At 40.5% G+C, this 13,156-nt stretch overlaps 1 protein-coding gene across 1 annotated transcript; it reads right to left on the bottom strand.

Moving 5' to 3' along the window:
* Positions 1-6,722: 6,722 nt before the first annotated feature.
* On the bottom strand, positions 6,723-10,464 carry LOC113335344 (wall-associated receptor kinase 5-like). Its single transcript, XM_026581423.1, has 3 exons — positions 9,499-10,464; positions 9,201-9,377; positions 6,723-8,303 (listed from the first exon to the last, which is right to left on the bottom strand). The coding sequence occupies exons 1-3, from the start codon at positions 10,412-10,414 to the stop codon at positions 7,012-7,014; spliced, it is 2,385 nt and encodes a 794-aa protein (XP_026437208.1). The 5' UTR covers positions 10,415-10,464; the 3' UTR covers positions 6,723-7,011.
* Positions 10,465-13,156: the final 2,692 nt, after the last annotated feature.

Here is a 13,156-nt window from a genome sequence, read left to right as displayed (position 1 = left end):
ATAGTTGAGTATAAACCATCGTTGTATGCAAAAACTTGACTGAAGGATGTACTAGTCTGTAACGAAAGTGTGATACTGGAGCAGAATAGTGTTGAAAGTGAGTTGTATTTGTTGATGTAAAACTGAATTGAGGCAGTTGCGTAGAACTATACTGGTAATATTTGTTGGAAAAGATGGGCTTTATTTGAAGTCACTCAGCTGGAATCTGTGTCGGCTGTTATTGTAAGCGAAACTCGGGTTTGCAAACTGTTAGTAATTTCCGACTAAACTGGTTAGTAGCAGCTGTTGGTATCAAGCTGCTGTCAATTACGAACTAAGATGCGGTAGTTGCGAGCGAAAGGGTGTGATCCTTCAATAGTTGAGATGGTAATAGACTTTGTGTCTTGCTGGACCTCCAATGGTCTTGGTTGTGCTACTGGATATGACATCGATCTTTACATGTCACCAATAGTTATATGAATCAATACAGCAACAACGATGTAGATTAGATCGCAATAGTTTCTGCGGAACTGGATTGCAATGATTGCGGTAAACTGGACTGGGACGACCACTAAAAACTGTCCTCTGTAGTAGTGAGAAAAACTGGGTAGTAACAGCTTTGACCAAAGCTGGTCTACAGCAGCTGCGATCAGCTGGATTGCGGAAGCTGCAAACAGAGCTGGACTGCAGCAGCTTCGATTAGCTGGACTGCAGCAGCAACGAGCAAAGCTGCACTACAGTAGCTGCGATCAGCTGGACTGCATGATCTGCGAACATAGCTGGACTGCAGTAGCTTCGATCAGCTGAAATGCAGCAGCGACGAGCAAAGCTGCACTGCAGCAGCTGCGATCAGCTGTACTACAGAAGTTGCGAACATAGCTGGACTGCAGTAGCTTCGATCAGCTGGACTGTAGGAGATGCGAACATAACTGGACCGCAGTAGCTTCGATCAGCTGAACTACAGCAGCGGCGAACAAAGTTGTACTGCAGCAGCTGCGATCAGCTGGACTGCAGGATCTGTGAACATAACTGGACTGCAGTAGCTTCGATCAGCTGAAATGCAGCAGCGACGAGCAAAGCTGCACTGCAGCAGCTGTACTACAGAAGTTGCGAACATAGCTGGACTGCAGTAGCTTCGATCAGCTGGACTGTAGGAGATGCGAACATAACTGGACCGCAGTAGCTTCGATCAGCTGAACTACAGCAGCGGCGAACAAAGTTGTACTGCAGCAGCTGCGATCAGCTGGACTGCAGGATCTGTGAACATAACTGGACTGCAGTAGCTTCGATCAGCTGAACTGCAGCAGCGGCGAGCAAAATTGCACTGCAGCAGTTGCGATCAGCTGGACTACAGAAGTTGCGAACATAGCTGGACTGCAGCAACTTCGATCAGCTGAAATGCAGCAACGACGAGCAAGACTGCACTACAGCAGTTGCGGTCAGCTGGACTGCAGGAGTTGCGAACATAGCTGGACTGCGACAGCTTCGATCAGCTGAAATGCAGCGGAGACGAGTAAGACTGCATTGCAGCAGCTGCGGTCAGCTGGACTGCAAGAGTTGCAACGTAGCTGGACTGTAGCAGCTTCGATCAGCTGGAATGCAACAGCGACGAGCAAAACTGTACTGCAGCAGCTGCGGTCAGCTGGACTGCAGGAGCTGCGAACATAGCTGGACTGCAGCAGCGACGAGCAAGACTGCACTGCAGCAGTTGCGGTCAGCTGGACTAAAATAGTTCGATAAACCTGAATGTAACAGTTACATAAAACCATACTGCATCAGTTGTGTCCAACTGAGTACAAAAGTGATGAGAAAAACTGGACTGCATCAGTTGCGTCCAGCTGAGTACAACAGTTTCTTTTGAACTGGGCTACAACAGTTCGATCAACTTAACTATAGAAGTCATTAATGTTACTGTTTGAAATAATTACATCAAAATATTAGGGTGTATGCTGCTCGCCCCCTCTTAATCCTGTAACTCGTTTGAGGATTAAGAAGTTCGGGTTACTTTTTGTTTCGATTCCCGACAGCTGAATTTCACATTGTATTCAGGTGCTACGTAACTGGCCCCCAAGCGTGTGGGGTGTTACACAGCTCTCCCCAAAAAAGTTACTTTAGACCATGAGGTTTTACATATGTCGTCCCCAAGTGATGGTCACCCATGTTGAAGTGATATGCAACTCGCCCCCAGAAGATAGTAATTGTCATGCTGCTCAATGCTCGCACAAGGGTGCATTTTCTTGTTGCATCTTGCTCACGCATGAAATGTTGATGGTGTTTGTTATCTGGAATTCACGCGGGGGCCAATCCCACTATTCCATATGCGTGCAGAATTGAGATGTATGCATCTCCTCGTGAGAAAATGCTCGCCACATTGTAGGTGTCCTATTGAATAAAAGTATAAATGATTATACCAAAAGATTCGAAAATATGTAAATGTATACATACCATATTAAAAGTGTTATTGCGACTTCGTTTGTGAGGTGATTAGGATGTCCACTTGCTATGTTGATGATTTCCAGCGATGATGACTAGTGTAGTTGCCTTAGCGTCTCGGCTTGACTCAGTAACTAGATTTGTCTGCGGGACTGGAATACACCAGTTGAACCAAAACTGGATTGAAGACGGCTGCCATGGAACTGTATTTCAGCAGATGCGATCAGCTGAACTGTAACAGTTATACGTAAAACTGGACTGAAGCAGTTGCTGAGAAACTGAACTACAGAAGTTCGATCATATTGGGATGAAGCAGTTGTGAGAAAAACTGTACTGAAACAGTTTTGAGGAAAACCGGACTACATCAGTTTGATCAACAGGACTGTATTAATTATACGAAAAACGACTGCGGCAGTTCGATCAACTTGACTGCAGTATTTGCTGAGGAACTGCGCTACAACTGTTAGATCAACTGGACTGTAGCAGTTATGATTATCACCGAACATAAGTGTCTTGAGATTTGAAAATCTTTACAACAAGCACGAACTTTTCATGTTGTGGACTTAAATCGACACAACATGAATCTTTGAAGACTTCGTTATGGCTTCATATGGTGATTTAAAATGCGCCCCTCTTAGATGTCGCCGCTCTAATCAAAAAATATTTTTTCTTAAAACGTTGAAATTCCTCCTTCATGTTGTTGGAAATTGACATGCGATCGCAGCGAGCCGAAAATCGCTCAATTCGGACGTACGATGAAGAAGTTATCGAACAAACAAATTTGCATGTGGAGTATGTCGAGAAATAGATTATTGTTGGGGCAGGAGCAGCTGATGTGGCGCAACTACTACTAATATGATGGCAAGTTGCTAATGTGGCAACTTGTATGGCAAGAAGTTAGTTGACGTGGCACCCGGTTGACGACGCGGTATTAACATGTTGATGACGTGATCCATTTTTCAATGACTTGGCTCGGTGAGGGAACACATCTATTTTTGATATATCATTGCTCCGAAAATATTTTGTCCAAATGTAGAAATTTTTACCTTCATTATGTAGGAAATCGAATGACGGTTGCAACGAGCCAAAAATCTCTCATTCGGACGTGGGATGAAGAAGATATCAAAGAAACGAATTTGAAGACCAAGCCCAAGAAGTGGTGCAATTGGTTAAGCCCACGAAATGGGGTGAAAATATCCTCAGGTCAAAGCAAACGGGGATGAAAAATCCGTGATCCAGCGGCTCAACTCGGCTAGGTCAGTGAGCCGACTCAATCCAACTTGGTGGGCGTAAACATCCGCCAGTTTACATGAGCGGGGTGCAAATATGCAGGGGCTACGCAACTAAACTACTCCGAGATACACAGAGTAACTGTTGCTGCTGCCGGACCATAATCTGTCCAGCCACCGGACGCATCCGCCGTCCTCCGCCACCGTATGCCTAGGTCGGGCTTAGCCGCCGGCAACTGTTGCTGCTGATGAAGCCGGAAAAAATTACCGTGGCTGATGAAGATGACCGGACAACGGTAACGTGGGTGAAGGAAACTTAACAAGGGTGAAAATCACCACTAACATGGGTGTAAATTAGTTGTTGCTGACGTGGATGGATGAAACCCTGACGCGGGTGATGATAAGTTGACGCGGGAGAATGGCACCGTGACGTGGGTGATAGCAACTTAATGTGGGTGATGGTAACCCTGATATGGGTGATGGAAACTTAAGGTAGGTGAATGAAACCCTGAAGCGGTTGAACGGATCTGGCCGCCGGACTTGGCCTCCGTACTTGGCCTCCGGACCTGCCGTGCATGGCGGCCGGCTTTAACTGTTTTAGACTTTTAGCAACTGTCAGTTGTTAAAGACCTTTAACAACTGTACTTTTCTAGACTTTCAGCAACTTGTAGTGGTATTAGGCCTTCTGCAACTGGTTTTAGGACCTTCACAACCTATTTTAAGCAAGGCCGCCTGGCAAGGCCTCCAGGCGTGGCCGCCGGGCATGTTCGTCGGTCTTTCACTGTTGACTTTCAGCAACTCCCCTTTGTTTTAAACTTTGAGCCACTACTGCTTATTGTTTTAGACCTTCTGCAACTGGTTTACAGCAACTGATTCTCTCTTTAGACCTTCAACAACTATTTTCTTTAATCTTTTCGGCAACGATTTTTGAAATGACCTCCAGCCATGGCCGCCGAGGTTGGACGCCGGGCATGGCCGCCGACCATATGTTTGAAACTTTTCGCAACGGTTTGTTTGTGACAACTTTATACTTGAATTTTCAGCAACAGTTTTCTGTGGACTGTTGCCGTTTCTTTTGAACTTCTCTGCAACAGTTTTCTGTAACGGTTATTCGGGGTGCTTTGTTGACATTTTTAAGAGCCTTTCGTAATGCTTTTCTCTAGGGTTTGCAAGTGCCTAGAGACGTACGCAACTAGAAAAACCTGCGAACATGACAATAGTGATTTTGACATATTACAAACTCGAATATGTTGTTGCTATGTTATCGGGGAACTGATTTTTCCGAACTTTGGACTGTAACATGCTGCAGATCTAACATCCTGCCAACAGTTTTAGCGATCTTTGCAGCGAATGAACTTTGGTGGCTTTCGACTGTGAAGCTGGATTGCAGCAGTTGCGATCAACTGGACTGCAGTAACTGTGATTAACTGGACTGCAGCAACTGCGATCAACTGGACTGTAGTGTTTGAAATCAAAACCGGACCCATCCATGTTGCGGATCGAATATCCAGCAACAATTTTGATGATGTTTTTATGCCATCTTTTACCGTGGACCGAACGTCCTGATAATAGTTTCTGAAAGTAATAGTTTCAGCAAATCTCGAACCGTGATTCTGGATTGCAGCAATTGTGGTCAACTGGACTGCAGTAACTGTGATTAACAGAACAGCAACAGCTGCGATAAGCTGGACTGCAACAATTGCGATCAAACTACGCTGCAGCAGTTACGATCAACTGAACTGCAGCAATGATTTTTCTTGACGTTCAAACGGCTTTTCCACAGACACTATTTTGAAGCATTCCGTACTACTTTTCTCAACGGAAAAACACGATTCCTTTTCTCGTGATCCCCTTAGTCGGCGCCAATGTTTGTACCCAGAAATATTTCCGGGCACTAAACACGATGATTTTGGTGATGATGAGGAAAACAGGGTTAAAACACATGAAAATAAACATATAGATGAGAGACACGAATTTTACGTGGTTCGCCAAGTTTTGCCTACATCCACGGACCAATCCCCGAAGGGAGAATTATTTTATTGATATATGGATTACAATCGTTTCTCCTCTTCTCTCCGTTTTTCCCCCCATTTATACAATTGAGAATCAGGGACTCCCCCTAATTGTCAGGTAGGAATAAATTGCATTAACTTTTCCCTGCATGCCTCCTGGCCATAAACTCCCCTGTTTTAATTCTGCATGAAACTGTATGAAACTGCCTTCTTGCATTAACTCTGCATGAAACTGTCCTGCTGCATTAACTCTGCATGAAACTGCCCTGCATTTCTCCTTGTATTGATTTTGCATGAAACTGCCCTGCATTCCTCCTTGTATTGATTTTGCAAGAAACAGCCTTGCATGTCTCCCTGAATTAATCTGCTCTGCTGGCAGACTGGATTGACTGGTTGACAGGCAGAATGGGCTGGCAGTATGGATGGGAACTGGCTGACAGCGCATCTGGCAACATGGCTGGAAACAGGTTGGTGGCACATCTGGCAACATGGCTGGAAACAGGTTGGTGGCACAACTGGCAACCTGGCTAGAAACCGGATGGCATCGCGGCGGAGTACTTAGTTGGAAATTGGTTGGCAGCACTGCTGGCAACATGGATGGAAATTGGATAGAGGTGCGACTTGCAACCAGACTTTGACAGTTGACAAACGGTTGACTTTGACCGTTGACCAGGCGTTGACTTTGACCATTGACCGAGCATTGAATTTATGTAATACTGGGCAGACTGGTGAGCTACCTCGGTTGACTGGTTAGCGGGCTTGGATGACAGCTGAACAGTGGCCCAGACGACATTCTGGCCCAATATGTGGCAATTTTACTCATGATACAAACAAAAATCTTTTTGGAGAGTTGAGGTAGAACTTTAAGAGAGAGAGTTGTTTGCTTCCCAAGGTAGGGTTTTATCTTCTTCTTTCTTGTATTGATTTCTAAAATTAATGAAATTCTTATAAGCGTTCTTCATGATGATTTCCTAATTTGTTATATAAATTATCCAGGGGTGTAGTAGTGAGATTTCTCACTACTACACCACAAACTTACAGCCTTTGAATCAAATGACACACATATATATGTGCATTTTGTGCAATGTAAAGTTTATCACTTTAGCTGGTTCAACGTATGTACATGTAGGGAAAAAAAATAAAACATTTGTCAAACCTTATCTTATAGAATAGACAACTCACATTTGCAATGAGTATTAACCACCAGATCGGGGAACCCCACTTAAAACCTCTGATTTGTTTTGGTATACAAACTCGCCAAGAACATCGCGCAGTTTATTCTAGTCTAAGCCAATAAGTAGCTTTTTGAATACGTACTAAACAGAGAAAGAGAAATGTAATTATGCTATAAACATTAATTAACGTCCCTCAGTTTCTAATGCTGATATCCTTTTGCTGCTATCACCAATTGTTGTTATACTATCAGTGTAAGATAGTAGTTCAGCAAATTCCAACAAGAGCATGTGTTCTCCTCTGCTTGTATGCATTGTATCCTCCTCATCCAGGATGCCATGGTAACTAGAAGATATCATCATCAATCCGTGTAATATCATTGCTACTTCTTTCATTGTAGGTCGATTCTCTCCTTTCATTCTTAAGCATTTTTGTGCAAGTTCAGCCATTTGTTGGATTTGTTGGTGCCCATGCACACTACTGACTCGTTCATTATCATTTTTTACCAAACTACGGTCGAGAATCGCAAACAACCTGTTGGTTTTCATAGAGGAAAGAAAATAATTCGCCAGATTTCTGTCCTCTTCAGGTCTGTCTAAAGAAAATATTGCTTTACCTGTAAGCAATTCCACAAGAAGAACGCCGAAGCTGTAAACATCGCTTTTCTCTGTTAATTGGCTTGATAACATGTATTCTGGATCCAAGTACCCAAATGTACCTTGAACTATTGTGCTTAACTGAGCTTGATCAGTAGGATTCAGCCTCGAAGCACCGAAGTCAGAAACTTTTGCTCGGTAATCATCATCTAGAAGTACATTACTTGACTTGATGTCTCTGTGGATTATGGGTATGGAAGCTTCAGCATGCAAATAGGCTAATGAACCTGCCACTTCTGAGGCTATCCTTAAACGACTTTCCCATGAAAGAAAACCAGGCCTCCCTTGGTTCTCGAGATGCTCATGCAAGTGTTCGTAAAGAGTCCCATTACCAACATATTCATAAACTAGTAAAGGAACTTCACTCTCGAGACAACAACCGAAGAGCTGAACCACATTTTTGTGATTAATTTGTGATAGAACAGAAATCTCGTTTATGAATTGCTCATTTTGATCCATATTTACTATTTTTGTTTTCTTAATAGCAACTACGTTTCCATTCGATAAAGTTCCTTTATAAACCGTGCCAAACCCTCCTCGTCCAAGAATTTGACTGTCATGATAGTTGTTAGTTGCCTTGCTTAGCTCCTTCTCGGTGTATATTGTAGCGATTGATCGGTGCTTCTTGTCTCCTCCACCAATTCTACTGCCATTTCTACTGATCTCCTTATCTTCTTTCCGTTCACCAAGGAGTCGATTTAAAATAAGCCCACCATTTTGCTTAAAGAATTCCTCCCTGACTTTCATGTGCTTTCTTTTTCTATATACCCAATACAACCCGAAGCCAGTCACAAGTAGAAGAGATAAGCTTAGGCTTGTCCCTGCATGCAATAAAAAATTAGAAGAACTTTAAAAAATAAAGATTTTGAAATATTCAAAGGCTTAAAAAAAAATTGGATTTATGAGGCTGGCCCCTACATGATAAAAGAAGTTTAAAAAAATTATTTTTGAAAATTTCGAAGACTTAATTGTTGTGGATTATTTTCTTACAGCTTGATATCAATTATTGGCGGGGAGCTTATAAATCATATCAAATGGCTAGTTTTTTTTAATGATGCAGAAATGAACAAAGTATTCGTGCCTATGTCATGAGAAAGAATCAATCAGATCAACCTCACTAAAAAATTTCACAAAATTGGTTATAAAGATCAAAATCAACAATTCCTGGGTAAAATGGACAGTTAGATTTTGATTCTGTTTAAATGGACAAAAATGTAAAAATATGCAGGATTTAACCAGTTTCGTCGTGCCCATTTTCAAGTATTTTTTCTTATTTTTAATTTACACAAGATGTATTCAGTTTCATCCTTGCTATTTTTTTAAATTTAAGCTAAGATGAAACCAATTTCATCCTTATTATTTTTTTTTGGCCATTTCACCCAAAATATTTTTTACTCGTCCATTTGAACCGTGATTTAAAAATATTTGGACAAATGACCCATTTTTCGAAAAAAGTTTCCACTACACGGAAATGCCATGTAACTCCCGGTATATGGACATCGTAACTCCCCGTATATGGACATCGTACCAAAATCATGATGTGGCTCTTAAAATTTTGAAATTTTTCTCTGGTCAAATTAGTAGAACGCCTCCTAATAATTTTTTATTTGTTTGTTCAATAAATTAACGCTCTACTCACTTGATCACATCCAAATATAAATGTAATAGGCCGTTGAGACGTCATACATAATGATAATAAATTCTTCTAAATTACTTACCGAGAACAATCTCGTTAAATATTCTCCGACCCTGAATAGGAGAGCATTCCCAGATTTTATCTCTAAATTCACGTTTGTATCCCTCGAAGCAAAAACAAAAGAAGTCCCCTGGCGTATTTGTGCATCCTTGTCCCGTACTACAGTTATTTAGATCCTTAACACTGCATTCATCAATATCTACCCCGCAAAAGGAAATGGAAATGGTGAGCTCAGATAAAATTTCAGAATTAATTAAATCCCACTGGCAATAGTAATCAGAATTACCGAAAAGGAAAACATAGTAATCAGTAAATATTACCTTCGCAATGACCACCACCAGTACCGTTGAGGTATGGATTCCCTTCGTAGCCCGTTTTACAGCTACATCGATAACCCTGAACATCAACGCTGTTGCCTGGGATACAGTCAGTGTTAGGTCCACATGCATAGCTCGTTGGGTTTCTTTTAGCTTCCGCACATGTCTCGTTACTAATAGTCCAATCGACCACTACAGGAACCATTAAGGTCCCATGATTTTTGAAATTTTTGAGGTCTAATGAAGAAAAGTTGAATGAACTTTTTTCAGCTAAAAACGCGTAATTACATGGATTAAAACTCAAATTGCTACTGAGGTTAAACATGCTTCTAAGTCTCGTTTCATATTTGACAAGCCCAGCTGGAATGGAGGCCTCACAACACCCAATACCGTTGCAAGTTCCATTAGTGATATCTTCCATTTTACGGCAGTATGACATACATCCTGTAGCAACCGTTGAGTTATAACCATTAACCCCTACTATATATGCTTGGATGTTACAACCAATAGCTATGAACTTGTTTTTTGTACTAGAGAAGGTAAACTTTCCAAACCATGCTGATGCCGAATCATTATCGGTTTGTATACTCTTATCTGAACAATCAGTGACTATATCCAGTGTGGTTGTCATCTCGCCGTCAGGTATTGATATATTTGAGACATCTATGTTTGTACCATACACTGGTCTGGTGTAAGAAGGAATAATATCGTCGCATTTTATTTTGAAATAATAATCGTCTATGGAACAACCCTTGCCGATACCGAATGGGTACGGTATGCTCACGTTCCCACACTTATCTTGGCAGCCAGGCTTGGAGATGACTTTAGAAGCGGTGATCGGTGTTTCAATAGTAGACGCAAATTGCAGACAAAGTAACAAGATGAAACACTGGAAATTTAGAAGAATATGTAAACCCATGATTCACTTGTGTATTTTCTCTTTGTGAGTTATTTTTGAAGGAGGGGGAGTTCATGAATTCTGGTAGACACCAGAAATGATAATTACTTATAGTACCATCGTACTCATGCATACGTTCTGAGGGGGCCGCCACAGACTTCGCCTTCGCGACTACTTCCAGTTTCTGTGAAGTATCCTTTGCAAAGTCATAGAGAAAAGACAAAAGACTATCGTAAGGAATCACAGACTCTCAGAGGCTACAAACTAATATCCTATAGTTGATACGTAATTTAATAATTTTAACCAACTAAACGCAGGAAAAATAATAATAAGACTCGGTCTACGTGGGTTAACGTCATCTCTCTTTGTCGTACCAAGCAATTTTTTTTTTTTTTTGCGAAGACTATTTTAAAAATTGAAAATTACAACCAGTCTCCATGATTGATTGCAAGGGAAGTGCGGTCGTCCTTACCCCAAATGATGGATTGGCCGGCATGGGTCTTTCCTCACAATATGATCTTCGGACATCCTTTGGTTTATCCCCCAAAGGAAAGGTAGCTTGAAACTTCATTCCATCCGCTGCAATTTGGGTGTCCTGAAATGAACAAAACAAAAGAAATTCGAGGATAATTTTGTCTAACTAATTAATAATATATATTGAATAGGTCCGAGTTAGCGTGTAAAAACAAAAACAGTTGAATTATTATACTAAGTGTGGCATTGTTATGATTCTGTTTTATGCTATATACATGGTGTTGTGGATTCCTTATTACTGGAGATGAGCCTTTGTTCAACCTAATTTATTAAATTGTACGATTTGTTGCTCCAATTAAAGTTTTTTCCGCTATATGTTTAGGGTGCCTTACATGAGCTGGTGTTGGCTACGTTTATTTAGTCCTTAAATTTGTAAAGTCTAGCAGGTATGATTTCGGTTGTTCATTTGCCAGTGAAGGTTTATCTCTTGATTTTTGTTATAGAGAAAGTTGATTTGTTTAGGGGGAAATCTAAAAAGGTTTGACCGTGGTATATTGTTTTTGACTTGGATTCATTCAAGGGGAGGAGTGAAAAAATGTCTTTCCCCCTAACAAAACATAGATGTGTACCATTCTGTCCTCCACTTAACCTTTAACCTAATCGTATAATTAAGCCAGTGAAAGAAGGAAATTGTTTAAGGTATCATAAATAGAGAGCAGTAGAAAAGAAAATGATAAACGAACAAAAAAGAAACTTCATTGTCATATGATCAAGATGAATGTTAACCACTGCAAGTAGAAGAAGCATCTTGTGGACCAATCAAATTAATAGCTTTTAACCTAGAAATGGCAAATTGTATTGAGCTAATACCATGTTAGATAACAAAATCCAAAGGAATGCACGCAATACAAAATCAAAAAGAGTTGCTTACTAGGCCTCTCATAGAGACGACCTATGATCTATAATTTTGTCTAAATGACTCAAATAGATCATTTACTCTGTCTATGAAAGCATTTACAATTTCATTAAATCAACTTTACCCATCGTGCAACAATTCACCCATGACAATCTGTGAGCCATTTTACCGAACACCTACCGTGCACACATAAAAATTCACAAAACTGATATTTCCTTTAAACCCAAACTTCAAAATACATTTTGATTGATTAAATTAGAGTAAATTGAGAAACAGAATTGGTTTTGAGTACCTGGTGGATTAGATCAGAGTTATAGTTGCAACACTTGTTATAGAACAGATAGAAAGAACTAAAACATATGATGACTTCGTTGATAAAATACAATAAAATTTAAGCCATAAAAAAGCATGGGAAGAATTTAGGAAAGAAAATCCACGAGAATTCCTGTTGTTGTTTTTTTTTGTTGCTCTTTCGGTGAAACACTAATTTTGTCGACTGAACACTGAAGCTCATGGTCATCGACTCAGGTTTGATCAGTGGGTATCTGGTAATACAAGAAAAACAATTGTAAAGTCAATGTCTGTAAATTTTCCTTCTATACACATTCCAATAATACTAGCTTTTCTCTTAAAATGCTTTCCCCTTAAACAAATTAGCTTTCCCTATAACAAAAATCTATCTCTTTTGTGATCTGTTGATGTTAAACCAAAGACACAAAAACTTCCATCCTATATATGGATAACGAGTACAGCGTTGTTAAAATAAGGATGTTAAAATACCGATAATGATAGATTTTAGCACCATCGGGGCGAGGCGAAGCCGAACCACACCAAATCAAAAATCCTAAGCATGCATCGGGACGAGGCGAAGCCGAGCCACTCCAAATCAAAAATGCACGACGAGGCGAGGCGAAGCCACATCACACTAAACCAAAAATATGGTTAAAACAGAAAATATGGTTAAAACAAAAAAAATATGGTGGATGTTTTTTGGGTCCGCTGGTGCTTAGCACGGGCGCAAAATCTACTTTATATTATTAGTTTAGTCCATTAACTAATCATTTTCTAGAGGATATTCTTTCGTTGCTGGTAATTAAAACATATATATTCGAAAATCAGGATTAAATGATTTTCAATATTTTTGGTTTGAGATAACCTTGAGCATCAAGAAATATCTTTGAACAATTAATGATAAGAATTAGCACATGTTCAAATAATATCGACATCTAGAAGTTTCTTATCTTAGCAAACCCTAATTCCGAATTCACACATATGTGAATATTGAAAACTCGGTTTTGCTCTTGGGACCGGTTATACCATAACTCCCAATATAGGTTGTGACTGGTTATACCATGCTTCTCAATGTAAGTTGC

Source organism: Papaver somniferum, unplaced genomic scaffold, assembly GCF_003573695.1.
Source record: "Papaver somniferum cultivar HN1 unplaced genomic scaffold, ASM357369v1 unplaced-scaffold_139, whole genome shotgun sequence".
Taxonomy (NCBI): domain Eukaryota; kingdom Viridiplantae; phylum Streptophyta; class Magnoliopsida; order Ranunculales; family Papaveraceae; genus Papaver; species Papaver somniferum.
Note: the sequence above shows the minus strand (reverse complement) of the source record. Positions and strands in the feature narration are given on the sequence as shown.

Bases quoted from the DNA above. Each gene is read 5' to 3' on its own strand.
- LOC113335344 (XM_026581423.1), bottom strand. From the start codon at position 10,414: ATGGGTTTACATATTCTTCTAAATTTCCAGTGTTTCATCTTGTTACTT. The intron at 9,378-9,498 runs GTAATATTTACT...TTTGCGGGGTAG, and splicing joins TGGTGGTGGTCATTGCGAAG to ATATTGATGAATGCAGTGTT. The intron at 8,304-9,200 runs GTAAGTAATTTA...TATTGCATGCAG, and splicing joins ATTTAACGAGATTGTTCTCG to GGACAAGCCTAAGCTTATCT.